This window comes from Phascolarctos cinereus, unplaced genomic scaffold (genome assembly GCF_003287225.1).
Source record: "Phascolarctos cinereus isolate Bilbo 61053 unplaced genomic scaffold, phaCin_HiC Scaffold_3;HRSCAF=262, whole genome shotgun sequence".
Classification (NCBI taxonomy): Eukaryota; Metazoa; Chordata; class Mammalia; order Diprotodontia; family Phascolarctidae; genus Phascolarctos; species Phascolarctos cinereus.
The window spans coordinates 10,446,132-10,473,064 of NW_027555736.1; the positions used below are offsets into that span (position 1 = coordinate 10,446,132).

Sequence of the window (26,933 nt, forward strand, 5' to 3'; positions counted from 1 at the left end):
ATTAGAATTCAGAGACATGAAGAGAATACTTTATCATCCACCATTTATTATCAAAATGTTCTAAGATCTCTTTGTGGCCTTTTTTCCTTCCAGAAAGATTGATTTCTAAGTATCTTAGGGAAGCAATATGGCATTGATTGGATGGTTTGTGGAGCAGTTCCCTAGCTAGGGACTTTGGTACCTTGGTACCTTCCTCCTTCAGTACATACACGTGTTTGGAAAATATGCTTCTCCCCAAAAGAAACATTTTGCCAACGTGTAAAACTCAAGAGCAATGTAAAGTCACCCTTGTAGTCTAAACTCACTTTAGAGCTGGGGTTGTAGTGTAACGTCCATAACAGAAATACAGAGACACAATTTCAACGTCCTTGACGCTAATCTGTAACACTGGGCTTAGCAAGCACAGGGAATTGCCTGAAGAGTCACACTGAGTGAAGCCCTTCCTGCTTGGTGGCACAGGGTGATGACTGACTGGGCTGCCATGAACAATCTCCTCTTGCTCAGTCTTCACAGCACCTCTCTGCTAAGTCCCATAAGCAGCATGGTTCCCCTCACCCAAAATTCGTTCACTGTTCCCTGGCCGTCCCAACTGACTGCCGCTACCAAGCAGCTGGGAACAGCAGTCCAATCCTCTCTGCAAGGACAGTCCCAACTTCGGTGGCCAAAGACCCACGCAGTCGTAAAGAAGCTTGGGGGGACGGGAGGTTCTGAAGGAGAGACAAACCCATTGTGGGTAGTTCTGTAAAGTGGCCCTTTTGGACGCTCACATCTTACAGAGTTAAAAAGCTCATCCTGGAAATTGTGGTTATCAGAAAATAAGTTAGCATAAATTTCATTTGCCCACAAGGTTCCTTTTCACTTACTGAAGATTTCTTTGTTTCAAAATAAAACTTTTGCTCTGAATAAGCCAACCTACTGTGGAGCCGTCTAAAAGGCCCATAACAAGCTCGATGCATGGAACAGTGGAGCCAGCAATTATTCCCATAGGGAAATCTCGACACGTCATCCTGGCAACACTAGCTCTATTTTTAGGGTCATTAATCTGTGATAAAACAGACAACCGGACTCGAGCAGAAAGCCTGCCAGAGCCAGTCTGCCAAGCCTTACTGATTTCTCCTTGGTCGGTTTGAGTATATAACTACAGTGATAACACAGGGGTTTTTTTCTCAAAACTTTTTATTTCTGGCATCTCCAACTTGCAGGGTAGTCTCTGCTTCCAACAAAGAGAGCGCCGGGATGTATGCCTGCCTCCAGAGGGATGACACCAGTAAGTGTCACATCAGGTATCTATTTCTTAGATGAGGAACACTGATCCTACCGAGAGAAAAAAATGTCTACCAAAGTCCTTGGAAAAAAGAAAATTCTTTCTTTGATTACTGATTCTCATAGCTTACTGTAGAAGAGAAAGTGTTTGTTCTTAAATCTATCCATTGGTCAATGTTACAGTATTAAGACTGCTTTGTAAGAAAACTGATCCTTTCCATTTCAGGGTAAAAAAGGGGAAGACTGGATGTTCTGTCCCATGTCCATGTCTTTTTAATACACGAGTCCTGCAAAGAAGCCTGCCTGTGGTTTTAGCAGACACCAAAAGAGACTTAGCAGACACGTGACCAAACACGACATTTCACTAGGAAAAATGGTAATGACTTTTAAAATGGATGGGTGGGGGGCTGCAAACACAAACCAGTACAACATGAGTGTGTTTCTGATTTGGACGTCTTGTCGACAGCACCTAGAAGTTGTGCACATTTCAACAGCACGAAAGCAGCAAATTCTTGAGGGTTTTCACAGTCTTCAGCTACGGAGTTTGGGGAAGGAGGAGGATTTGACTAGGAGACTTCTTTCCCAATTCTAATTTCAGAGGTCTATATAATCACCCACACTACCACCTAATTTTCAGAGTGCTCATAACAGCTCCTTTTCAGCTTATTTGGGAATAAAACCTGACCCATTACCGATTGTATAGCTAAAAGTGTCAGCCATTTACAAGGGTTTTCTACTAAAGAATATACTTTGAGCTCATACTTAAAAGAAAACTTAAAAAGAATGGCACATCACTCAACATGCAAGAAACATTCCAGAGGTCTCTACTGAGAAATTCATCATACAGTGCATTTCAACCATCTGACTCTTCGTAAAATCTTTATTCTGAACTGCCAACAGTGTCCCCACCTGCCTAGACGAAGGCACGCCCCATTTCCAACAGGATTTACCTTAGAGCCCCAACAGGTAAGACAGTAAGAATCACGCCAGCTTAAAAAACGCTCTGCTGTGCACTGACAGTGACAATCTGAGAGGCATGAAATTCTCAATCAAGTCTGAGTTAGCAAACTTCACACAATTCACTGGGTACACAATGGACCACAGGCCATCATTGGACTGGCTACTTCCCAAGGGCCTGCCTAGTGTCCAGGGATAAGCCAACTCAATGACTGTGCTTGGCCAAATATTTGGAATAAGAACCCTCATTTTAGGTCACTATTCCAAACAAATAAATAAGTACTACAGACAGAAAGAAAAAAAATATCCTTCAGAAAAAGGAAAATGAATTGATGGAAAGCTAGAGACTTCAAAATCAGCGAAGAATATTCTATCAAGTTCAGTCCATGAGAAATGTGGCTTTTCTTCCACAGTTTGTTCCTTAAGATTGTATGTTTATTACACTGGGCACAGCAGGAACTTAAAAAAATAATACTAATCCAATAAACTTCTTTCTGTTTTGCTGTGGATGATCTGTGTGAATAAAAATCCTCCCATTATCTGACTGCGGCACCAGCAGAACAGAACACAAAAGGGTCTTAATATGTCAGAATACTTAAAAAGTGATGTAGAACAGCAATTCTACCATGAAAGGAAATTTCAAAAGAACAAATAGCCATCTAATATGTGTTTGCTAAGTGCCCATACTGAATAGAAACCTCTCAATAATTTGAAGATGCTGGTACAACTTTTCCTATTACACAACTTCTTACACAGCCACATGCGGTACATTTATAGACAGATTTACAATTTGAAAGGAAAAAAACAAAATGTTCTGTCTTGATAATAAAATTAGCTTTTTACAAACTCTAGCCCAACCAGAGTTCTCTGTTCGCACAGCAGATGCGCACTTGTGTTCTCTCCATGGTGTATGGATCAGAAAATCCCTGGGACAGCAGGTGGCTGCTAGCCGCTAGTTTGTCCCGGAGTGACTGACTGCTCGCAGCATGACCCCAACCTTGAGGCATTCACCAAACCGTGGCACGGACAGCTCACTCCCCAACCACCTCACTCGTCTTCCTCATCTTCGTCGTCTTCTCCGTCCGACAATGACGTGCAAGGGCGGATCTGGCGGTAGCCGTCAAGCCACTTCTCCACCATCTGTGTGACCAAGGGGTGATTGCGCCGGCGGGAGCTCTTCTGCATGGCAACAAGCACGCCACCCTCCGTCACGCAGCAGTCCAGCCATTCCCGGAGCAGCTTCTCCTGCTGTTCCTCATTGCCAAGCTTGGGGAGGGGAGAGAGAAGACAGAAGGCACTTAGACCTCGGCACAGAGAGCATCCTCATGCCTGGCCCCACCACTACCTACTGGGAATGCCAGAGCAAAAGAGCGTATGTGCACGTGTGTCTGTGTCTGTCTTGGGGATGCACACACACGCACAGCAGTATTTTCACGTTGTTGACATGACATGACACGTTGACCATGATATTCAGAACACAGAAGGCAGGAAATCAAAGTAGACTCCAGACAACCACCTGAACGCTTCCTGACACTTCTGGGGTCGAGGTCATGGTATTTGGTCTCACAGGCCCAAGGACCCCAGGCATAGCTGCATCGAGCTGGCAGGAGAACCACAGGAAGGAGGGCGTCTAAGTGTTATTACATATTACGTGGAACCCAGGAGCTTTGACAGCAGGGGCAGGTTCACTCCTAAACTCAGCCCAAAGTGGGGGACCCCTTGTTCATGGAACTGCTTCTTACCTCTTGAGCAGAGAGGAAATGTATGTGCAATAGCTTCCTTTCACTATCCACCAAAGGTAAAAAAGTGATGGTCACATCGTCATCTGTGTTCAAGTTAGCACCAGCGCCTCGATTACCATAGCCGTCATTCTCCATGGCAACCAGGGCCGAGAAGTGGCCCCGTGTGTAGCCCAGAGCAATGGGACTCTTCCAACAGAAACTCTGTTCCCAGAGCAGAGGCAAATACACACCTGGGGAAAAGGTAGAGTCAGAAGTACCCGGGGAAGTCTACCCTCTAGCATCACTCTGACCCACCAGGTCATCCATTACTCCCACTCCCACATCAATCTATTTCAATTCACGCTAGAACTTTCCTTTCACCATAATCTACTCCAAATTTGGGGAAGTAAAGGAAAAACAAGTATGAGACCATCCCACCATCCATCAATATGTAAGAATCTGACAAGAAAGAAATTGCACTGGGCCCCAAGTGACAGTGTAACAGTGCAATATTACCAAATGGCTTACCTTGAAAACGGGTATATCCTAAAGTTTCTCCGCGGAAACTCTTGTAATATTTTACTCCATAAACTATGATTGGTCGTCTAAGAATATGTGCAAGTACAAAAATGTGGGTCTGCTCCAAACTTGCTCCAGGCTATGCAAAACACAAAAAAGAACAATTTCTCCTTTCAGGTTTTAGAAGCAAACCAGGTAAAGGAAAGGAAACAACAGGAGAATGTGAAGCCACAGAGGTTGGAGATCGGATCTTTCAATATACAGACTACAGCAGCTAATGCAGACAACACAAATAGCAATCTTCAGAGGCTACAAGGACCTCGCTTTCTAGAATGCCAGGGACCAAGATCTTCATCTTTCTAGATAAAGACACTTAGTGTCAATCATACCACAGAGATGTTTTCCAGTATGTGCCGCCAGGCACAAAACTGCCACTGGGGCGATGTGGCATTTGAGCCTTTTCTCAAACGCCCAGAGGAACAGAGTTTTGTGACTGTCTAAAAACGGCAAGGCTTCAAATCAACATAGTGTAATGTCTTAGAGGGGACAGGATTCTACAGCTCTAAAACAACTCTATGCAAGAAGGCCAAAAAACCAATATTCTTCACTGTGAAATTATGATCCTGGACCCAGAAAAAATGTGAGGAAACATTCCACAGGGAGTCAGAAGAAGAGGAGAGGCTACTGGGGTGGAACATTATATACTATTGTTGGTCATGGTCACTGTGTTGGCTGATTTTAAAACAACTGATGTTAAAATAAAAGGCATCAATAAAACTTTTTAAAAATGACATTCTTTCTGAAGAGCTAACAAATGGGGGGGGCAGTTTCCAACAGAAACTACGAAGTATGGTTTAAAAAAAAACAACTTCTGGTTGTACCAATTACATTCATTCATTTCTGAGGACTTTCTTTAAAAAAACAAAGGCAGCTAGATGGTGCAGTGGATAGAGCACTGGGCCTGGAGTCAGGAGGACCTGAGTTCAAATCCGGCCTCAGATACATAACACTCACTAGCTGTGTGACTCTGGGCAAGTCACTTAACTCCAACAGCCTCATCCAAAAAAACCCAAAAAACCATGCCCAAGAATTGCCATACTGATTTAAAAAGTTAATACTAAAATACTGCCAACCATGTATTAGTTCCTGCTATAACTACATGTCTTCCAATTTGGGAGCTATAACTCAGTACTTCATTCACCAATTTGGCATCTCTGCCTGCAATCACGCTTTGGGCAGGAACCTTTGCCATGGGGTTTGGTCATACTTACTATTTACAATGATTATGTGATTCGTTCTTCACAGGACCCCTGAGAGGCAGGTGCTATTATTATCATCCTCATCTTACAGGTGAAGAGACCAAGGCAGAGAGAGGTCTTGCCCAGGGATACACAGCCAGTAAGTAAGTGTCTGAGCCCAGATTTGAACTCGGGTCTTACAGACTCGGAGCCCCTCACTCTATGCACTGCTACTAACATCTATAACAACACAGAACACGTAACAACAGAAGGCTTCCGGCCCCAAGTGTTCTTACCTGACTAGCAAGAGAGAGTATAAATGCCCAATCTTCCTGCCACTGTTCTTCTCTGAGGGAAAAATGTAAACCAAAGCTCTGAGAATACCACGACTCCCACTCTTTCCAACGTGTATAAAACCTAAAACAGTGAACAAAGCTTTTAAAAAGAAGCACTTGGCAGTCATTCATATATTAACAGTCATAACACTGTAAGGAACTGGTAAAGCTGCATCTGATCTCTTGGCCCCACTGCATGGGAAGGGACTGAGCAGCCTGACTTGCAAGATGCGAAGTTGTGCCGATACAGACAGGGCTCACTACATCCCCTTCGAGAAGAAAAGCTCACATTTCTATGGTCTCTTAAGAGTTTTCAAAGAACCCGCCTAGCCACCCTGAGAATTAGGATCATCCCCATTCTGCAGATGAGGAAATGGAGGCTCTCAGTCCAACAACACGTGCTGGCTCTGTGTCTTCCAGCACATCCAAAATCAGCAGTCTGACTCACTACCCAGAATGGTTTTCATTCAGAACTTCACTACCCTCTCTAATCCATTTCTTAAAACCGTCATCTTGGTAGCAGGGCACAGCAGACAGAGAGCTGTCCTCAGAGTCTGCTTGTCTGACTCTGACAATGTCACTTAACTTCTCAGTGCCCTTGGGCAACTCTCTCTTCTGTTTAAAACACAAAGTGGATTGATCTGTAATGGTAAAGGGAACATTCTCACCAGGAGTTCAAACAAAATCACACAGGCCTGGTCTAATCTTTGACCAAAGTAAAGGCAAGAGTGCCCTCTGGATTGGTAGGTATGTATTGCCCCAGCCACATCCACATCTCAACCACAGCCCTTGCCAAAACAATTAGGAAACATCAGAACATAGTTCTTAAACAATAAAAGGAATACCTAAATAATTGCCTTATAATATTTTGCAGTTTAAAAATAAAAATCTCTGCTAAAAAAACACAATGAAGTCAATCACTTACCTACAGAAAAAGTTTACTGAGTTAAATTAAAACATCTCTATTAAATTTCAGACAAACACTTAATGAAATTCAAGACACTACACTTGATGCTAAGGATATAATCAAAAATTGAAAGAGTCCTTGCCATAGAGCTCATAATCTCCTTACTTCAAGCCTGACTGGCAGAAAAAAAAAAAACACCTAAAAATCTCATTTGACCATAAGGAAATGACTAAGAGCAGTAAGTAGCAGAGCTCAGAAGCTGAATGAACTCCAACTGTTCACCTCTCTACATGATACTTTTAATAAAACTGTGCTTCCTCTATAGGTAATCCCTAAGTAGAACAAGAAGTAAATACCTGTATTCTTTTCAAGAACAATAGTGTCTATAATTATAATAATAGTGTCTATAATAACTAAGATTGAAAGAAAGGAAATGGATTCATCTGGTCTTTAGTAAATCATAATTTAACCAAATAGCCCACACACAGGTTTTATTCTTAATATTAAATAATTTTTTCAATAAAATTTGACATCAGTTTTTCAAGTATGCAGACACATCTGAATACTTTAAAGCTAATGAGAAAAAAAAGCATATTTGAAAAGTTCAAGATACAGGATTTAAGTGGATTCCAGGCATACATGATTTTGTTCACAAATTAACATTTGTGTACTCAACTTAAGGAGTTCTTAAATTCTAGTAGTCTTCAAATCAAACTTAAGCATCACAAGTTGGATGAAAGTATCACCCCAAATTTCTGAAATATCAATAAATGTAAGTTGTAAATAACTTAAAGGAAAATGTTATGTACTTGATAAATATCTAAAAGAGAGCACCAAATTCATGATGCAAATACTGAACACAAGCTGACTGGGAGGTTGGGGGAAGTCAAGACGGTGGAGTAAGGTCAAGGGAAGATCAAAACACAACCTCAGAAGAAGACAACAGAATCAAAACAGCTATATTCAAAGCCTCAAAAAAAAAAATTCCTGAAACAACAGAAAAGGGATTTTAGAACTCAAGTAGAAAAACTGCGAAAACAAATGAGAAAAACAAGAAAATAACAAAAAAAAGAGTCAACAATCTGGTAGAGAAGACATAAAAAAAACACTGAAGAAAATAACACCTTAAAAAACCGGAATAGGCCAAATGGTTAGCCAAATGGTTAAAAGAGGGACAAAAGCCACTAAAGAGAACTCATTAAAAAGCAGATATGCCAAATAGAAAAAATAAAGAAAAATTCACTGATGAAAAGAAGTCCTTAAAAAACAGAAGTGGCCAAATGGAAAAGGATGTACAAACATTCACTGAAGAACAGAACTCCTTACAAAGTAGAATTGGACAAATGGAAAAGGAGGTATAAAAGCTCACTGAAGAAAATAATTCCTTAAAAATTATAATTGGGCAAGTGGAAGCCAGTGTATCCATGAGCCATCAAGAAACCAGAAAATGAAGGCAAAGGAATGAAAAAAGTTAAATAAAATGTGAAACATCTTATTAGAAAAACTGATCTACCAAGTAGATCAAGGAGAGATAATATAAAAAGTATTGGACTACTTGAAAGCCATGATCAAAAGAGTCTAAATATCATATTTCAAGAAACTATCAATGAAAACTGTCCTACTAACCTATAACCAAAGGGTAAAACAGAAATTGAAAGAATCGACTGGTCATCTCCTGAAAAAGATCCCAAAATGAAAACTCCCAGGAATATTATCAGAGTTCCCAGGTTAAGGAGGAAAATTGCAAGCAGCCAGAAAGAAACAATTCAAATATTGTGGAGCTGCAATCAGGATAACACAAGATTTAACAATTTCTACATTAAAGGATCAGGGCAGCTAGCTGGTGCAGTGAATAGAGAGTGCAGGCCTGGAGCCAAGAAGACTCATCTCCCTGAATTCAAATCTGGACTGACACATACTAGCTGTGTGACCTTGGGCAAGTCACTCAATCCTGTTTGCCTCAGCTCCTCATCTGCAAAATGAGCTGAGGAAAAATATGGCAAACCACTCTAGTATCTTTGCCAAAAAAAACCCCAAATGGAGTCACAAAGAGCTGCATGTGACTGAAAAATGACTGAACAACAACATCAAACAATCAGTGGGCTTGGAATATGATATGCAGGAGGGCAAAGGAGCTAGGATTACAGCCAAGAATCACCTAATCAGTAAAACTGTGTGTAATCGTTGGGGGGGGGAATGGATATTTAATGAAAGAGGACTTTCAAACATTCCTGAGGAAAAGACCCAAGAGCAGAGCTGAATAGAAAATCTGACAATACAAGATTCAAGAGAAGCATACAAAAGTAAATAGGAAAGAGAAATCATAAGGGATTCAAAAAAGTGAAACTGTTCACATTCCTAATGGGAAGATGTATTTGTAACTTCAAAGAACTTTACCATAAGTTAGAAGAGTATACAGATAGAGGGCATGGATGTGAGTTGACTATGATGGAATGATATCTAAAAAATAAAATTAAGGGGTGAGAAAAGGATGCACTGAGAGGAGGAGAAAGGGAGAGGCAGAATGGGGTAAATTATCTGACAAAGGAGATGCGTGAAAGAGCTTTTACAGTGGAGAGAAAAACGGGGGTGGAGGGTGGGGGGGTGGACAACACTTGAATCTTACTCTTACTGGAAGCGGCTCAAAGACAGAATAAATACAGACTCAGCTGAGCAAAGAAATCTATGCTACCCTATAGGGAAGCAGGAGAGAAACGGAATAAGAGAAAGGGGAGGGGGAGTTGGGGAAAAACTGATAGAAGGGAAGTAACAACAGGGAAGGTGGCAGTCAGAAGTAAAATGCTTTTGCAGAGGGATAGGGTGAAAAGAGAGAAGGTGAAAGGAGAGAGAGAAGGATAAATGGGGTGAGGGAGTAGAATGGAGGGAAATACACAGTAATTATAACTGTGAAAAAAAATTTTAAAGCAAGTTTCTCAGATAAAGGCCTCATTTCTCAAATATATGAGAGAATCATGTCAAATCTATAAGAATGCAAATCACTCCCCAATTGACAAAGGATATGAACAGGCAGTTTTCAGGCAAAGAAATCAAAGCTATCTACAGTCATACGAAAAAATGCCCTAAACCTCTACTGATTGGAGAAATGCAAATTAAAACAACTCCAAGGTACCAGCTGACACCTATCAGACAACTAATATGACAGAAAATAATAAATGTTGGCGGGGATGTGGCAAAACTGGGACATAAAGCAATGTTGGTGGAGTTACGAACTAATCCAATCATTCTGGAGAATAATTTGGAACTATGCCCAAAGGACTATAAAACTGCTTACCCTTTGACCCAGCAATACCACTTCTAGGTCTGTATCCCAAAGAGATCATAAAAAAGGGAAAATAACTCACATGTACAAAAATATTTACAGCAGCTCTTTCAGTGATGGCCAAGAATTAGAAATTGAGGGGATGCCCATCAATTGGGGAATGGCTAAACAAACTGTGGTAGATGATTGTGATGGAATACTACTGTGCTATAAGAAATGATGAGCAGGCTGATTTCAGAAAAACCTGGAAAGAATCAGGAGAACATTGTACACAGTAATAGCAACATTGTGCTATGATCCACTATGAATGACTTAGCTCTTCTCAGAAATACAATGATCCGAGACAATTCCAAAAGAATTATGATGAAAAATGTTATTCACCCCCAGAGAAAGAACTGATGGAATCTGAATAAGAGTGAAGCATACTTTTTTTAAACTTTCTTTTTCTTTTTTCTTTCACAACACGACTAATATGGAAATGTTTTACGTGACTGCACATGTATAACCTATATCAAACTTCTCAATGGGGGAGGGAGAGAATTTGAAACACAAATGAATTGGTTAAAAAGTTTACACGTAACTGGAAAAAATACTTAAAAATTTTAAAACACTGAACACTAATCCTTCAAAAACAGAAATTTTGTATTTCTTTAAAAAACAATTCATCAAAATTTCCATTCCAATCGATTCTACAAGGTTGATGATGACAAATGTCTATGATAAAGGAAACATCTAAATGGGTTTCTCCTGTACTTATTACCCCCATTAGTTTCCCAATGAGAAATATGATTATTTGTTTCAGGAGTATCACACTAAGTAGCCTTAGAACCTTAGCCAATTAAAGTTAGCTGCACTTGATTCCATAAGATTCAATGGACAACTGCCCACGTATTAAGTGCTTATAGGACAAAAAAAGTATCAAGAAGACAATGAATTGTTCTGCTTCTTATTAATTCCTACATCATTTGTTTTAAGCTCCCCAGAACATGAAACAGGTTCTATATCCAAAATCACATAAAGCACTTAATAAAAAGAGAAAAATCAAAACAACTCCCACCCCCAGCCAACTGACAACAACAAAAGCTGGGAACAGTCAATGCTGCAGAGGTTGTGGAAAGACAGGCACATTAATGCTCTGCTGGTGGAGCTATGAATTGGTCCAGGCATTGTGGAAAACATATGAAATTATGCTAAGAAAATGATGAAACTGTCCACATCCATAAATGTTCACGCCAATAGAGCCCACTTTTGGACACATATCCCAAGGGTGTCCGAGACAGAAGTGAAGTCCCACATACTTCAAACTATGTACAGCAGTACTCATAAAAGCCAAGAATTCAGAACAAAGTCAACGTTCATTAAATGGGAAACGACTAAAAACAAAAATGCAGAATATGCACGTCTCGGACTGCTTACTGAACTTAAACACAAAGAAGCACAGGAAACTCTCCACAAGAAAACACCTGCACAATTACAATGGCACAAAGATAACCAGAAAGTGAACATTGCATACTTAGAAAAAACAAAGTGGATCACAGAAGAGACAAGAAAATGCAGAGCTCATTTTTCCCCCCTTTCTTACAAATTTTTTATTTTATGAATTAACAAAATGTCTTCTTTTGCTCAGTATTCCCAAGAAGAAGAAGCATTTTAAGAGGGGCAGGGCTGCTGGACAAATCCAGTCACAACGGGATGCTGAATAACTGAATTCTTAAAAGATCAGTAAATTGAAATGCGGCAGCATACAAGGGTCAAGAGCAAGAAATAAACCTAGTGAGATCCTGAGACGACTTAATAACTCTCAGAGCTTGGAACACAAGCTAATCTCACAACTTCCTTAATCTAATCCTTCTTGGATTATACTCCTCATAGAGACTAATTACTGAGATAATGGTGCCCGACTGAAGAACAAGTGAGGTCTCATCAGCGGAGTTTCACTGCTACTTTCCCTCATTTTCATTGACTGATAATGTGATAGAGCACAGGCAATGGGTGTACAATCATCTCTGTTCCCAGGAAGGTCAGAGGCTCCACAGCATGGCAGCAGCTTTGCAGATGCCCACATCACAATGGTTGAAATAGCAGAGTCCTGCAAAGGCCATGGATGAGAGCATCAAGAGACTCGCGCTGGCTCCTTTCACCAACTTGTTTTCATGAACATGGTCAGTAACAACCTGCCCAAGACCCCAGTGACTATGGAGGGTAAAGATGCAGCCAGTGAGCAACGCACCACAGAGCTCGGGTACAGACAGGCAGCCGGGAGCAGCCTCAGCAGCAAGACACTGATGGCTCTCTCGCTAGTCCAGTGCAAAGATGCAGCCTTAGAGTTAGAGCCACAGCTGGCAGACAGGGGGATGTGCCATCCTCCGGGGGCAGGCAGAGATGCTGAGACGAAGGCGGGTCTGACCACGCGGCAACCTGGGAGCAGAGCTCGGCCCCCCCCAGGCACAGCTTAGAAGGTTCAGGTGCCCCAGCGCCACGTCTGCCCGAAGCGCTCGAGGTCACTCAGTGACCCGGTTGCGCTTCAGAGCTCATGCTGACAACCCAAAAGTGGCAACAATGAAACATGTTTTTAATGAAGTGAGAAGGAGAGGAAGCCCAGCACAAGGAGAATCGCTTCTGAACGAACGGTCTTCATTCTCTATTCTATGTGACTAATGTTCAAATGAGGCTTACACCTTCAAAAGGGACACACCATGGAGTTCTGCTTCTGGGAGCCAAGACAGTGGGAAGAAGAAGTAAGTTGCTCTCACCCTCCCTTATTAACCTCTGAAAGCCAAGAAAACATCACCCCAGGAGAAAACCCTGAAACAGCTGAACCAACAGAAAGACAGTGCAGCAGTCCAGTAGCCCAGGTAGCTTGAGGGATTGAAGGGAAAGGTGCATCTTGCCCTGGGGGAAGGGGTGCAGTACAGAACAGGAGGCATCCCAGCATACCAGGGGGAGATCCTGAACCCCAGGTGGTGGAGCAGGCAAACACCAGGACCAGGACCCCAAGTCTCCCAGTGCTTCAGCAAAACTCTGGGAAGTGCTCCCAGGGCTCCCCCAGGAGGAGAACCATCCTGCAGCAGCAACACAGCCATCTGCAAAGAGCCAAAGGAAAGGCCCGGGTGAGCAGGCGGCCTCCGGGGGCCAGGCTCCCCAAGCCTGCCCTTACAGTTCCAGTGTTGCTGATTCCAGCCCAGCACCAGGAGAGCTACAGTCTCCAAGGCCCCAGCACCCAAAGCCAGTGACCGGGCTCCAGGCTCCCAACCCAAGAAGCCGGGGTCAGTGCCCTCTGCTCCCCAGCAGGAGAGCTCAATCTCTTTAAAGGCCAAGAAATAAGCAAACACCACGAGCAAAAAGAAACGTACGACAGATTCTTATTAGGGGAATACTGAAGATCAAGGCAGAAATTCTGAAGAGGGCAACATTGTCAACAAACCCACATCTGCAACCTCAAAAGGGAATACGAACTGATCTGAAGCCCAAAAAGCCTTTTTGGAAGAGCTCAAGAAGGATTTTAAAAGTTAAATAACAGAGGTAGAAGAAAAACTGGGAAAAGAAATGAGAGGTATGCAAAAGAGAATCAATAGTTTGGAAAAGGAAGGACAAAAATTACCTGTAGAAAACAAGTCCCTAAAATATATAACTGGCCAAATGGAGAAGGAGGTACAAAATCTAATAGAAGAAAACAACTTCTTAAAAATCAGAATGGGGCAAGTGGAAGCTAATGACTCTGTGAGAGCAAGAATCAGTCAAACAGAAACAAAAGAACAAAAAAAAGATGAAAACGTAAACTACCCTCATTGGTAAAACAACCAACTTGGAAAACAGATCCAAGAGAGACATTTTAAAAATTATTGGTTTACGTGAAAACCATGATGGAAAAAAAGAGCCTGGACAGCATCTTTCAGGAAATCATCAAGAAAAACTGCCCTGAGGTCCTAGAACCAGAGGGTAAAATAGCCATAGAAAGAATCCATCGATCACCTCCTGAAAGAGATCCCAAATTGAGAACACCAAGGAATATAGGTAGTCAAATTCCAAAATTACCAGGTCAAAGAGAAAATACTGCAAGCAGCCACAAAGAAACAACTTAAATATCACAGAACCACAGTCAAGATTACACAGGACCTTGCAGCTTCTACATTAAAAGATCGTAGGGTGTGGAATATGATATTCTGTAAGGCAAAGGAGTTTGGAAAAGGGACACACCATTCAGATTTGGGTTTCATACATCATCTTTCTCTTCTGTCTCTGTATAGGAAATGTTCATATTTGTTGGCATTTGTCAAGTTCACAAAAACAAAAAGATATTTTTCTTTAAAAAGAAAATGTACTTCATTTCTTTCCAGAGGTGAGTATTATAAGTTTAGAACAGCACATATTCTATCAGACTGTTAACGTACTGATTATTTTTACTGAACCAACTGTTTTCTTTCTTTCTAGGTCTTTGTTACACAAGACAGAGCTCAATGCTGGATAAGAGGGAGAACATATTTAGAAATAAAGGTAATGTAAAAACAAAGAAAAATAAAATATTAAGAACTACTTCTGAAAATCTATAAATTGCTGGCAAATGTGCCGTTTCCACATTTAATGATTTAGAATCGAATCTTCCTTTCTATTCTGTCAGGATAGAACAAATAAACGATATTACTATTACTTAACTCATATACCCAAACAGTCAAAGAAAGTGTGAAGAGGAATATAAACTTGCTACAATTCAATGCAGATAAAATAGTGGAAGATTTCTTGATTAAGAATTCATGTCTTGATTCTTACCATGAATCTGTAGATCTACTCATCCCTAAATAAGGCACTACATATCCTCTATCCTCAACTCCTCAAGTACTTATAAACTCAATGTACTTATAAAAGCATGTCTTCCCTGTCTGATTTTTCAGGCCCTGCTCACAAATGGAGAAGTTTAAAATGAGAAGTCTGAAGGTCCCACTTGCACACCAGGTTTTGCCAAGCTTGGCATGCCACCAGCTCTGAGATGCCTACTGTTAGCTCACATCCGCGATCAGGTCCGCTTTCTAAGGCAGGCCAGCCTCAGAGTTCCATGGTCTTCCTAAGCACAGCTAACCCTACCACAACAACCAAAACTGCCCTGAGCTTCCTCCTTCCTGGACCCTTCTTCACGTTTCTCTAGTCTAGCTCAACTCCAATGGACCACACACACATGGCTTTGGCTTCAAGCCATCCTTCCTACTGACATTCAGAAGAGCCCAGTGGTCACTCCAGCCACCTTGGCCATGCCTACCTTGCACTTCTCAGAACAAACAGGTGACGACAAAAGACGGAAAGCATGCCAGAAGCAGGCTACCCACTGTTACCAGCTAAGCCTTGGCACAACTCTGGGAAGTATGCAGCAGCAGGAGCTTTTGTAGCCAGCAAAACTGGGAGAATAAAGCCCCAGAAGGTGGGGGGGGGGTACCCTACATACAGCTCTTCATAATGCAGGCCTTCTCTTCCCTCTTTAGGCCTTCAATGATGATTTTTAATTACTTTCAGCTACTTATGGTATACACATACACAGCTCCCTCCACCCCCAAAAAACCTTAACGTAATAAATCCAAAAACATAATGAAAACATAAGTAATAGTTATAACTTCTCCTTCACTCAGGTCTTATTCCAAACTCCCATCATAAAACAGAGATGACCCCGAGTTTTTGAAAGCCATACCAAGTAAATATAAGCTCTAGTGGCATCAAGTATGGGAGTCATCTAACCAATGTCTACCTACTACTGAAGAATCAAGTCAAGCTCAGTTCAGAGAAGGTCCTCACTGGAAGGCTGGCCAGCTGACGGTAAGCCTAGGAGGACAGATCCTAGAGGGACCTCCAAGTCTATCTCATGCAACCCCCTCATTTTACAGATGAAGAAAGTGAAACTCAGGGGCATTAAATGATTGGCCCAAGGTCACAAAGGGAGCAAGAATCTAAGGTGAAATCTGAACCCAGGTCCTCTGACTTCAATAAACAGTGTTCTTCCCACTGTGTCACGATGAATTTTTGTGGGAAAAGCAACTAACCACCCAAAAAAAAAAAGACAGAGAGAGACCACTTACTGAGGCATGGAAGTTCTGTGAAATCACAGAACATCTAGAGTAATGAACTAGAACGTAAGCTCTCTGAGGTCCAGGACTACTTCTGCCTCTCTTTGTATCATCGGTGCTAATAAACACAGCTCATGACACAGAGCAGGCCTCAATGCTTTTTGACTAATAAAGCATCATAATCATTATCCTGTTTGCTATTTCTTGTTTTTAAAGGGTTTTAGGGGGAAAAAAAGGAATCTTCAGGGTGGGAATGATCTACTTCAGTTGCATCTTACCTAGTACAGTACTTGGCATATAGTCTCAACTCCATAAATGTTGTTGATTAGCAGGCACATTCATAATGTCTAGTAGCAGGTTTATAAGGGTTAAACACAGATATCAAGAGTCTGTAAATATCATGCTTTACAATGCAAGGAAAAAACCAATTATTTAAAGGTCACTTTCAAATTACTCGGTTTCATAAGTTGGAGCAAAGATGTGGGAAAAATACGAAAATGGTCAAGCCGTCCTACTATGCCAAGCTTCCCTTGAAAAAGGCCTAACCCAGACCGAACTTATTCTAGCCCTGGCCCTCACCAGTGCGAGCAGTCATGCAGGCTGTCGTGGAGGGCTTTGCGCAGCACCGAGTCCTTGTCATAGATGCCCCAGGTGGCCTGCAGCACTGAGTCCAACAAGCAGTCCCCCGCAGTCCGGTTCCAAAGTGCATAGAGTCTACTGTCCAAGCGGGTCGCCAATTCCAAGGACCAGTTTATAATTGGAGATTCCTCTTCTAACTCTAAGAAGCATTTAAAACATGCTCATTTTTGTATCTACGCAATTAAGGAATATTTTAGTAGGACAGCCTATTCACAACCAATGAGAAGGAATGGAGTGGTATAGGATTTACTAGTGGTCACATAAGTAAATTAGGAAAAAAATTCTGAGTTATCCAAACATCATAAGGATTCACAAATTATAGAACGATTTTAAAAGATCCAAAGCAAGAAGCTATTTAGGAATTAAGTTAGTCAGGAAATCACATAACTTCATCAACTTACAAAATTTTGTGTTATGTTAACAACTGGGACCTAGAAGATAGTCAAGTCAAATTTCAAAAATACTTATTTCACCAATTTGCTTGTTGTCTCCTTTATCCTAGCAAGATATGTGATACGGAACTTTATAATTCCCACATAACCATCCAGACACTAAACAACTCTATCACAGGGTCTTAAAAACTTAAACAGTTTTTATTTCAGTGATCAAAAATACACAAGGTGTATGCTCAGTCTCTAAAACGTGTGCCATACAAAAATTATTCCACTGATCTTTAATGGTTACCAACAAAACAACAGGTTATAATAGAATTAAAGCTAACGATAATCACTCATGATCTCACAGGTCTTCTTAAAAAACAACAATTACCTCACTGCTTACCTTTCTGAACGTCCCTATCAAGCACTTCATCAAATAACTTTTCTTGCACTGTGGGAGGCAAGTCTTCAATATCTAGAAGAATGGGAAACAAAAGGGGAGGGAGATGTGGAAATGGGAACACACATTTTACAGAAAAGAATAAACGTGATGGGGCAGCTGGGCAGTGCAGTGGGTAGAGCTCTGGCCTTGGTGTCAGGAGGACCTGAGTTCAAATCCAGTCTCAGACACTTGACACTTACTAGCTGTGTGACCCTGGGCAAGTCACATCCAATTGCCTCATCAAAAAGCAAAAAATTAAAAATCAAAAAAATAAACTTGATAACAGTGTCAAATTCCACTAAAACAGCACCATTTTCAACTCCACATTGCAAGGTAACTTTTATATAGCAAAAAACATATAAAGCTCTAGTCCATAAACTATCAAAAATTCCATTTTAAAATGCCGAATAAAACACATTTTACTTAAGCACCACTTGTCCATAAGTAAGTCTCCCTTCTAGTCCTCATTTTAATATCTTAGGATAATGTTTTAATGACAAAATTAAATCCATTCATTAACCTAGGTTTCACATCTCTTCTTATTTTTCATTCCTTTGGTTTAAAGGTCAAAACTCAGTACCTAAGCCCAACACTGTCTCCTAAGGTCATTAACACTTAATGGCCAAACCCCTCTGCAGCCACTGTCCATAATACTGCATCCTGCTTAACCCTCCCTGCAAGAGGACTTCCTCTAACTCCAGTGTTCTCAAGCCCAATTAGTGGTCCGTGACATACGCTTCTATGTACACTAAATCAACACATTTCTGCCCTTTTTACAGTCACAGTGAACTACTAACTCAACACAAAATGAAAATCTAATCACTGTGTTGTACATATAATTCCTACTGCTAGGACCTAAGTATACAAGAATATATTGAAGTCATTTTTCAAATTAAGTTTGCATAAATTATTAGTGTTAACCTAAAACGGCTACTTTTTTACTTTTAGTTGCTACTAAACAATTCCCACCTTTCCTTGGGAAATGGATAAATCATCAAGGATGCCTCAATGGCAAACGCTGTTCCAATGACAAAAATGAATTACTCTTCTCCCTTTACCAACTCTGCTCTTTTCAACTATGACATAAGCTGCCCAACAAATGTAGATGCCCACATGGAACCTTCACTCTAAAAATGATGGTCTTTGGTGATATTCTTCAATGACAACTGGCCAAAACAATAAAAACAAGAAAAAATCCTGGGGACAACATCAAGTGTTACTGCTCTGAAACAAAAAAAGCTATTTCACAAACACAGGTGCAGCTAGAACACGACACATGAAGAGGGAGTGGCAATTTTTAGAAACACTCCTTGTGGTTTGCTCAGCTAATTTAATGCTGACTTTACAGAAGGACTCTACTCCTACTCTCTAATGAAATAACTGTAAAGGCATCATAACCAGTATCTAACAGATCTCATTATACTTAGGATAAACACATGTTGGTCTGCATAAAACAGTCCTAATGATTTCCAAAGGCAAATGTCTGCAGAAAAAAAGCTGGTCATGATGTGAGGTCAAACAGAAGAGGAAGAGGAGGGAGCTAAAAACTCTCCTTTGCCGATTTATCAAAGCTTGTTTTTGTAAGATCCAGATGGGGCTCCAAAGGGAGTCCTTCTCAGTGCCTCAGTGGTCTCATCTACAAAATGGGTAGATTAAGATATGTGAATCCACTAGCTCTATAGAGAATATGGAAGACAGGCTGTAATGTATGAAAACATTCTATGCTTATATCAAAAAACAGAGCATGAAAAAAAAACCCACATATCCATACCGAAAGGCATAAGTTATTATTTACATAAACCAGACAAGCCCCAAAAATTACAAATGTAAAACGGATAAGGATTAGAATGTGGTTTCCTTTTCCTCCCCTTACTCCCACAGAAAGGGAATAATCCACTAAAATGTTCTCTGAAAGCTACTCTTCACCAGCACCGTACAATTAGATAAATAACACAATAGAAAGGTTCCAGTTTCATAGTTACCTGCAGGCAATGTGAATGTAACAAGATCGGTCAGGAAATAACAAGCGAAGTCCCCCTTTCGCTGATGGAGGGAGGCCGCAATCTCGCGCCGGATTTGTTCAGTCAGCTCAGGACACACCATCGCGGGAATGCACTTGGCTGCTTGCTGAGACACCTGGAAAACGAGATGGTTTGGAAAGGCGTTTGTTTGATGTCACAACACAACAACAACGGCATCCACTACAGGCCGCCACCGCGCTGAGAGCTCAGTCAATGTTCACAGCAATCCCGAGAGGCAGGTGCTATTATCATCTCCATTTCACAGGTGAGGAGACCAAGGCAGACAGAGGTGAAGGGTTTGAGCCCCGATTCAGATCCTTCTTCCTCCAGGCTCAGCATTCTATCCACTGCACCACCAGCTGACCAACAGGCAGGTGCTATTCTCTCCATTTTACAGGTGAGGAAACTGAGGAAGGCAGCCATCATGTGATTTGCCTCGGTTTAGACAGCTAGTGATCACCTAAGGATGTGAACTGCTGGTCCAGTGCTCTATGCACTCCGTGCCCCTTGGTGCTTATTCTAAGATAAAGTAAGGAGGATGAGAAGGGGCACACGCAGTTCAGGGAAATCTATAAAATATTTGCGGAACAAGGTGAGCAGCTGAGCTGAGTGTTGAAGGAAACAGGACCTGAGGTGGCAGGTAAGCCTCAGACAGCTGGCCCGACGTGGAGTCCGAGTGTTCGGCTACCAGGGGTGGGAAGGCTTTTCTCTTCCTCTCTCTCCCTCCACTGTACAGTCTGGGGGGAAGGAGATCAGAGGAGCAGAGGTCAGAAGCAGCAGGGGAGGAGTCCTCTGAGCTTTCACCTCAGTTCCTGGGGTTGCCCGGCCCAGTTTAAAAGGAAAAGGAACCAGGAGAGTGAAGGCCTCATGAGCCACATTAGTGATAAACATTTTGGCAAAGACACATTTTCACAGATACGCCGCGCTCCCACTACACTCCAGTTCCATGAAGTAGCCAGAGAGATGGGTGCATTTGTCACCGGTGATGTACTTAATATTATAATTCTAGACCCACAGGATTTCAGGGATGGGAGGGATCCCAGTAACCCTGTGGTTCATTCAAGGATCCTTATTTGGCAGACGGAAGGATTTATCTTAAGTGAGAAGAGGGCCTGTCAGAGGTTGGAGGAGAAGGCATGGAGTAATGCTCTGTTTTCTACCTCTGAGAAGGTAATTGAAAGGTGTGATCAGAGACTTTAATCCTGGGAGGGAACTTGGAGATCCTTCAGTCCAAAGTCTCAGTGTTTTTCAGATAAGCAGACTGAAGTTCACTAAAAACTATTTGTTAGGAAAAGAACAAGGTTATTCAGTTGATAGCTCCTGCCCGCCAGGCCAGGCTGGATCTCTTGTCAGACCAGCAAGGGCCCATCACATTGTTCTCAGAAAGAATGCCTGTGAACAACTGTCTGAGGAGCAGGTGAGCCTCTCCTTCAGGATGGACGCTTCCCTGCTCTCCAGTTTGTCTGTATTTGTTACTTTCTGCATTAATCTAGGAAGATTAAACAAAACGTTTTTACTTAGAACCTCAGCCAAACTATAGCGGACCTTGGCCAATATTACTGACGTTTTAACATAGTTCACTTGGGAGGAGGCATTGTTCTTGAACTGGCCACAAGCTAGGTTTGGGGTCACAACACCTTCCTCTGGCCTCCCCTTGGAAGGTCCCATGTGGCTGACCGAGCAACAAAGAGCCACTACATCCTCTGGAAGCTCTGCCAGCTGACAGGCTTTAACTGCTAGCAGTGGAAGGTCATCCCGCACTGAAAGCACACGCATCAAGTGTTTGAATGAATGAATGAATGAATGAACGAATGGATCCTGTAATCTTTCCATAAGTCATCTGTTTTCTTCCTCTACTCAAGTCCTCTTTTCATGCCTTATTGTGAACTCCAAAGCAATGCCTGCTGAATGCCAAGTTTTCCCAGGTCCTTCCAAGCTGGAGAAAGGGCAGCTCTGAGCATAAGGCTAGGCACCAAAGCTGAGGTCCGTGTGGGCTGAACAGAGATGGAATTCTGCTCCACAGCACCTCTCGAAGACAATCTACAGAGCTTTTAAGGGGCTCCCCCATCAGGGGAAAGAACATCCAACTCACAAGTACCCTCCTCGTACTATATAATTGTTCAGTAACTCAGTCGTGTCCGACTCTTCATGACCCCACGGACCATACAGTCCATGGGCTTTTCTTAGCAAAGACACCAGAGTAACTTGCCATTTCCTTCTCCACTGGATTAAGGTAGAGGTTTAAGTGACTTGCCCAGGGTCACACTGCTAGGCAGGGTCTGAGGCTACATTTTAACTCAAGTATTCCTGACTCCAGGTTCAGTGTTCTATCCACTGAGTCACCTAGCAGCCTCATAGTCAAACACAGGTTAAGTGACTTGCCCAAGGTCACACAGCCGCTAAGTGTCTGAGGCTGGATTTGAACTCAAGTCGCCCTGCCTCTAGGCCCAGAACTCTAGCGTCTGAGCCATCTAGCTGCCTCTCTCTTAATACAGAACACATCTCCCAGAACACATGAGGTTTCTTGTGAATTTTTGTGACCACCCTTTTAACAGTCCTGTTAAGTAACTGGTACAGAGGACACCACACTGGGCCTGGAATCAGGAAGATCCGAGTTCAAATCCAGCCTCAAAACTGACTAGCTGTATGACCCTGGATAAGTCACTTAACCTTTGTCTACCTCAGTTTCCTCAACTATAAAATGGGCATAATGATGCCACTTACTTCCCAAAAATTGTTGTGAAGCTCAAAGAAGATAATGCTTGTAAAGTGCTTAGGACAGTGCCTGGAACCTCGTAGGCACTATATCAATTCTACGACAACAGTGATGTTACATGCTGTATAAATACATATCCCTTCCCCTTCCCCTCTGCACCCTCCCCTTCTACAGTTGTTGTAAGGACCACATGAGATAATGACTGTAAAACTTTGCAAGCCTTAAAGTATCACATAAATGCTGGTTATCCTCATCATCATCACCAACACCATTGTTCTGACCAGCACTAGTACATTTGTGGGCCTTGTCCTTTGCAGGCAAAAAAAGCTTCTCTTCTTTCAGTCAGGGCCTAGCCTATTTCCTCATGAACAGCAGGCACATTAAGTGAGGCTGGCTGAACTGACCCAAGCCCAGGCCTCTTCCTCTTCCTCCTCCCTTAGAATCAGCCTACTCCCTACTCCCACCGTTTTCCAATATCACTCCAGCTCCTCCACTTTTTTCCAAAGCAATGCATCTTTTCCCACTTTCAAAATGGAAAACCATGGAAAATAAGATTTGACATCCCCTCCCCACTTCACACTAGGAATTCATTCCTGAAAAAATGTGCCAGAGATTATATTTTAAACCATCTGTCCTCTAAGTCAAGCTAGGGCAATGTTACTTTCTTTAGGTTAGACACAATTTTGTAGGTTGATTGATTATTCAGTAACAAGTATACTGACTGTTACTGAAAAAAAAAATTATCTATAAAGACCTGAGTAGAGAAACTGCTGGACAATGTCCAGAGGAATACAAGTTTTAAGCATGTCATTCCAGGGTTTTCTGACCCTCAGATGACACTACAATACTGCAACAGAGCTGCGATGGCATTAAGGTGAGTGCCCTCTCAGTAGCTCACCAAACATTTATTAAGCACTGACCCTGACATCCTCATTCAATACACGATGGATCTGTCTTTTGTTTTTTTGTTGGTTTGGGGTTGTTGTTGTTGTTTTTTTTGGGGGGGTAGGGGACAGACTATTCACGTTTCTGATGCTGTCTTCCTATGTGACTTATCCAGTGCACTTCCCTGCGTACAAAGGATTGCAGCCTGATCTGACCACTGTCTTTGATGCAGTGGTGCCAGACTCCTGGCTGTTCCAGGAACAAGACCCGCCATCTCTCTAGACATTCTCTCCAGCTGTCCTCCATGCCTGGAATTCTCCTACTCATCTCTGCTTCCTGGCTCCCTTTAAGTCCCAACTAAAATCCCATCTTCTATAGGAAGCCTTCCTTCTATTAATTATTTCCTATTTATTCTGTATAAAGCTATATATGTGATTATATACACACACACACATACACATATATATAGTATGTGTGTGTGTATGTGTGTGTGTGTGTGTGTGTGTGTGTGTGTGTGTGTGTGTGTGTGTGTGTGAAGTTTCCCTCCCCCCCCAGCATTTAGGTGGCGCAGTGCATAAAGCAATGGGTTTGGAATCGCTCCTCTTCCTGAGTTCAAATCCCACTTCAGACATTTACTAACTATCTGAACCTGGGCAAGTCACTTCATCTCGTTTGCCTCAGTTTCCTCATTTGTAAAATGAGCTGGAGAAGGAAATGGCAAATCACTGTAGTATCCCTGCCAAGAAAACCTCAAATGGGCTTACAAAGAGTTGCACATGACTGAACAACAACGAAAGTCTCCCCCATTAAATCGTAAGCTCCTTGAGGGCAGGGATAGTCTTTGCTTCTTTTTGTATCCCCAGTGCTTAGCACACTGCCCAGTATATAGTAGGAACTTAATAAATATTTACTGAATGACTATTTAAACTCTCCATTGTCCTTACGGTGACCCTCAACTTTAATTCTTGGAGACTCTGCTACTCCATGGCTTGAAATTGTATCATAACCAGAAGACTACTGGTGTTTAAAATATAAACACACATACACATACACGTATTAAATATATAGACATATACACAAATATATAAATATATATTTGGAGAAAGAAAGAGAGAGAATGCCACGCCTCTATTTCAGAAAGGAACTTGGGGTCATTAAAAGAACTGTGACTACCCAACAGCAACATGCTACTAGAAAGAGACTGTTTCTCTAAATATTACATACTGCTGCTGCCTCTTACAACAATAACTTCACATTAATATAGCACTCTGAGGGCTAGAAACATCTTCCCTCATGACGATTCTCTGAGGAAGAGAATACAAACTGATCCCCTGCTTATAGAAGAGGAATGTGAAAATTCAAAGGTCAAGTATCTTTTTAATGACAATAAGGACCACGTCTTAAGGAATCATAATATGGTTGAAAAACACGCTGTAAAAGGGTCAAATTCCACAACATCTGCCACTTACAATCTCTGCGACCTTGAACAAAGCACTTAAGTCTCTTCTCTAGGTCTCAAATTTTTCAGGTGTAAAATGGAGTTAGATGAGATGACCTTTTGGGTCCCTTCTAGCTCTTCCTGCCATAACTCCCCCCGCATGCACAGGGAGCTGCCCACAGCGGGCACTTAAACAGGGAAAGAAATGACAAGTGCCCCAGGACACTTACTGCCTCATTGCTTGTTAGGTGCATGAGAGAGAGCCAGGACTAGCTGAGTGCTCGCTCATTCACACTCACTCACTCTCTCCTCTCTCTCTCTCTCTCTCTCTCTCTCTCTCTCTCTCTCTCTCTCTCTCCTCCCCCCCCCCCTCTCTCTCTCTCTCTCTCTCTGTTTCTGTCTCTCTCTCTGTTTCTGTCTCTCTCTCTCTCTCTCTCTCTCTCTCTCTCTCTCTCTCTCTCTCTCTCTCTCTCTCTCTCTCTCTCTCTCTCTCTCTCTCTCTCTCTCTCTCTCTCTCTCTCTCTCCCCCCTTTAATGCTAGGACATCAAGTCTGGTGCCAAAGAGAAGAGGATGAGAAAGAAGACATGTTTGGAAAAGCTGATTACAGGATTTAAACTAAGAGCTATCCTATAATCATACTTAAAACTGTGCTCAAGAATGTCTGCATTGAGGGGCAGCTAGGTGGTGCAGTGGATAGAGCACCAGCCCTGGAGTCAGGAGGACCCGAGTTCAAATCCGACCTCAGACACTTGAAACTTACTAGCTGTGTGACCCTGGGCAAGTCACTTAACCCCAACCAGCTCACAAAAAAAAAAAAAAGAATGTCTGCATTGGTACTTAATTGATGAGCAGGATGACCACTACGACAGCCCACAACCTCTGCAGGTCGTTTCTCATTCCTTGTCCTTCTGGACCTCTTAGCAGCCTCTGACATAGCTGAGGGCCCTCTTCTCCTCAACACTCTCTCCTTTCTAAGGTTTCATATGACTCTACTCTCCCCGTAGTTCTCCTCCTACGTATCTGACCACTCCTTCTCTGTCTCCTTTGCCAGATCCTCCTACAGATGGCTCCCTATAACCATAGGTGTCCTTCAAGGTTCTGTCAGGGGCCTTCTCTTCTCCCTCTACATAACTCCAACTGGCGATCTCATTGGCTCCCAAGGATTCAGTTACCGTCTCTATGCTGAGCTGATGACTCTCAGTACTCTGCCCAATACTAACCTCCAGACTCGCACCTCCCACTGCCTACTGGAGTCTCAAACTGGATGTCCCACTGACAGCTTCAACTCAACATGCCCAAAACCAAAAGAATCATCATTCCCCACCAAACCCTTCCACGGTCTCAACTTCCCTATTGCTATCATGAGCAGCACTCTCCCCCCGCCGGCACGCAGGCTCCCAACCTAAAAGTCACCCTGGCCTCCTCACTCTCTCTCACTCCCCAGATCCAAGCTGTTGCCAAGGCCTGTCAACTTCACCTGTGCGACATCTCTAACACTCCCCTGCCCTGCCCCACCTTCTCTCACCTGACACAGTCACCAGCCTGGTGCAGGTCCCTCTCACTTCACACCTCGACTACTGCAACAGCTGCTGCTGGGTCTGCCTGCCTCACATCTCTCCCTTCTACCTTGTCCTAAAGTGCAAGTCTGATCATCCACCCCCCTACTCAATAACTCCAGGGGCTCCCCATCACCTCCAGGACACTGAAAGCCCTTCCCAGCCCTCTCTGCTGCTCTCTGTGCCATCTTCTTATGCTTTACTCCCCCTCCAGCAGCTACCCTACAATTCAACTTCCCTGGTGTCCTTGCTCATCCATCTCCCAACTCCAGGGATTTTTGCCGGCTGCCCCCGTCTCTCCAGGCCTCCAGGCCTCCACCCCCCGCCCCTGTGTCTCCACTTTTAGGCTTTCCTGGCTTCCTGCCAAATCTCAGATAAAATCCTGCCTTCCACAAAAAGCCTTACCCGAGTCCTGGCCAGGCTAGTTCCTTCCTTCTGAAAGTACTTCCAAGTAGGCCCACAGATACCATGTGTGTACACAGTTCTCTTCATGCTGGCTCCCCATCAGACCGAGTTCCTTGAGTGCAGGAACGTTTCGGGCTTTGTAGCACAGAGTGTGGTACACACTGAGCGCCCAGATGAGTGCTTGCT

At 42.6% G+C, this 26,933-nt stretch overlaps 1 protein-coding gene across 2 annotated transcripts in view; it reads right to left on the reverse strand.

The window, feature by feature from the left end:
• Positions 1-26: 26 nt before the first annotated feature.
• ZRANB1 (zinc finger RANBP2-type containing 1) overlaps positions 27-26,933 on the reverse strand; it is an 81,205-nt gene continuing 54,298 nt past the window's right edge. Inside the window, exons 4-10 of one of the 2 annotated variants that reach the window (XM_020973637.2) lie at positions 19,708-19,861; positions 17,687-17,758; positions 16,847-17,045; positions 5,995-6,115; positions 4,470-4,599; positions 3,963-4,192; positions 27-3,486 (exon numbers count right to left, since the gene is read on the reverse strand). In XM_020973637.2, the coding sequence (XP_020829296.1) occupies positions 3,268-3,486; positions 3,963-4,192; positions 4,470-4,599; positions 5,995-6,115; positions 16,847-17,045; positions 17,687-17,758; positions 19,708-19,861 (1,125 nt within the window). In that variant the 3' untranslated portion in view covers positions 27-3,267. The remainder of the gene's footprint in view (positions 3,487-3,962; positions 4,193-4,469; positions 4,600-5,994; positions 6,116-16,846; positions 17,046-17,686; positions 17,759-19,707; positions 19,862-26,933) is intronic. The other variant, XM_020973638.2, reaches the window with a different exon arrangement.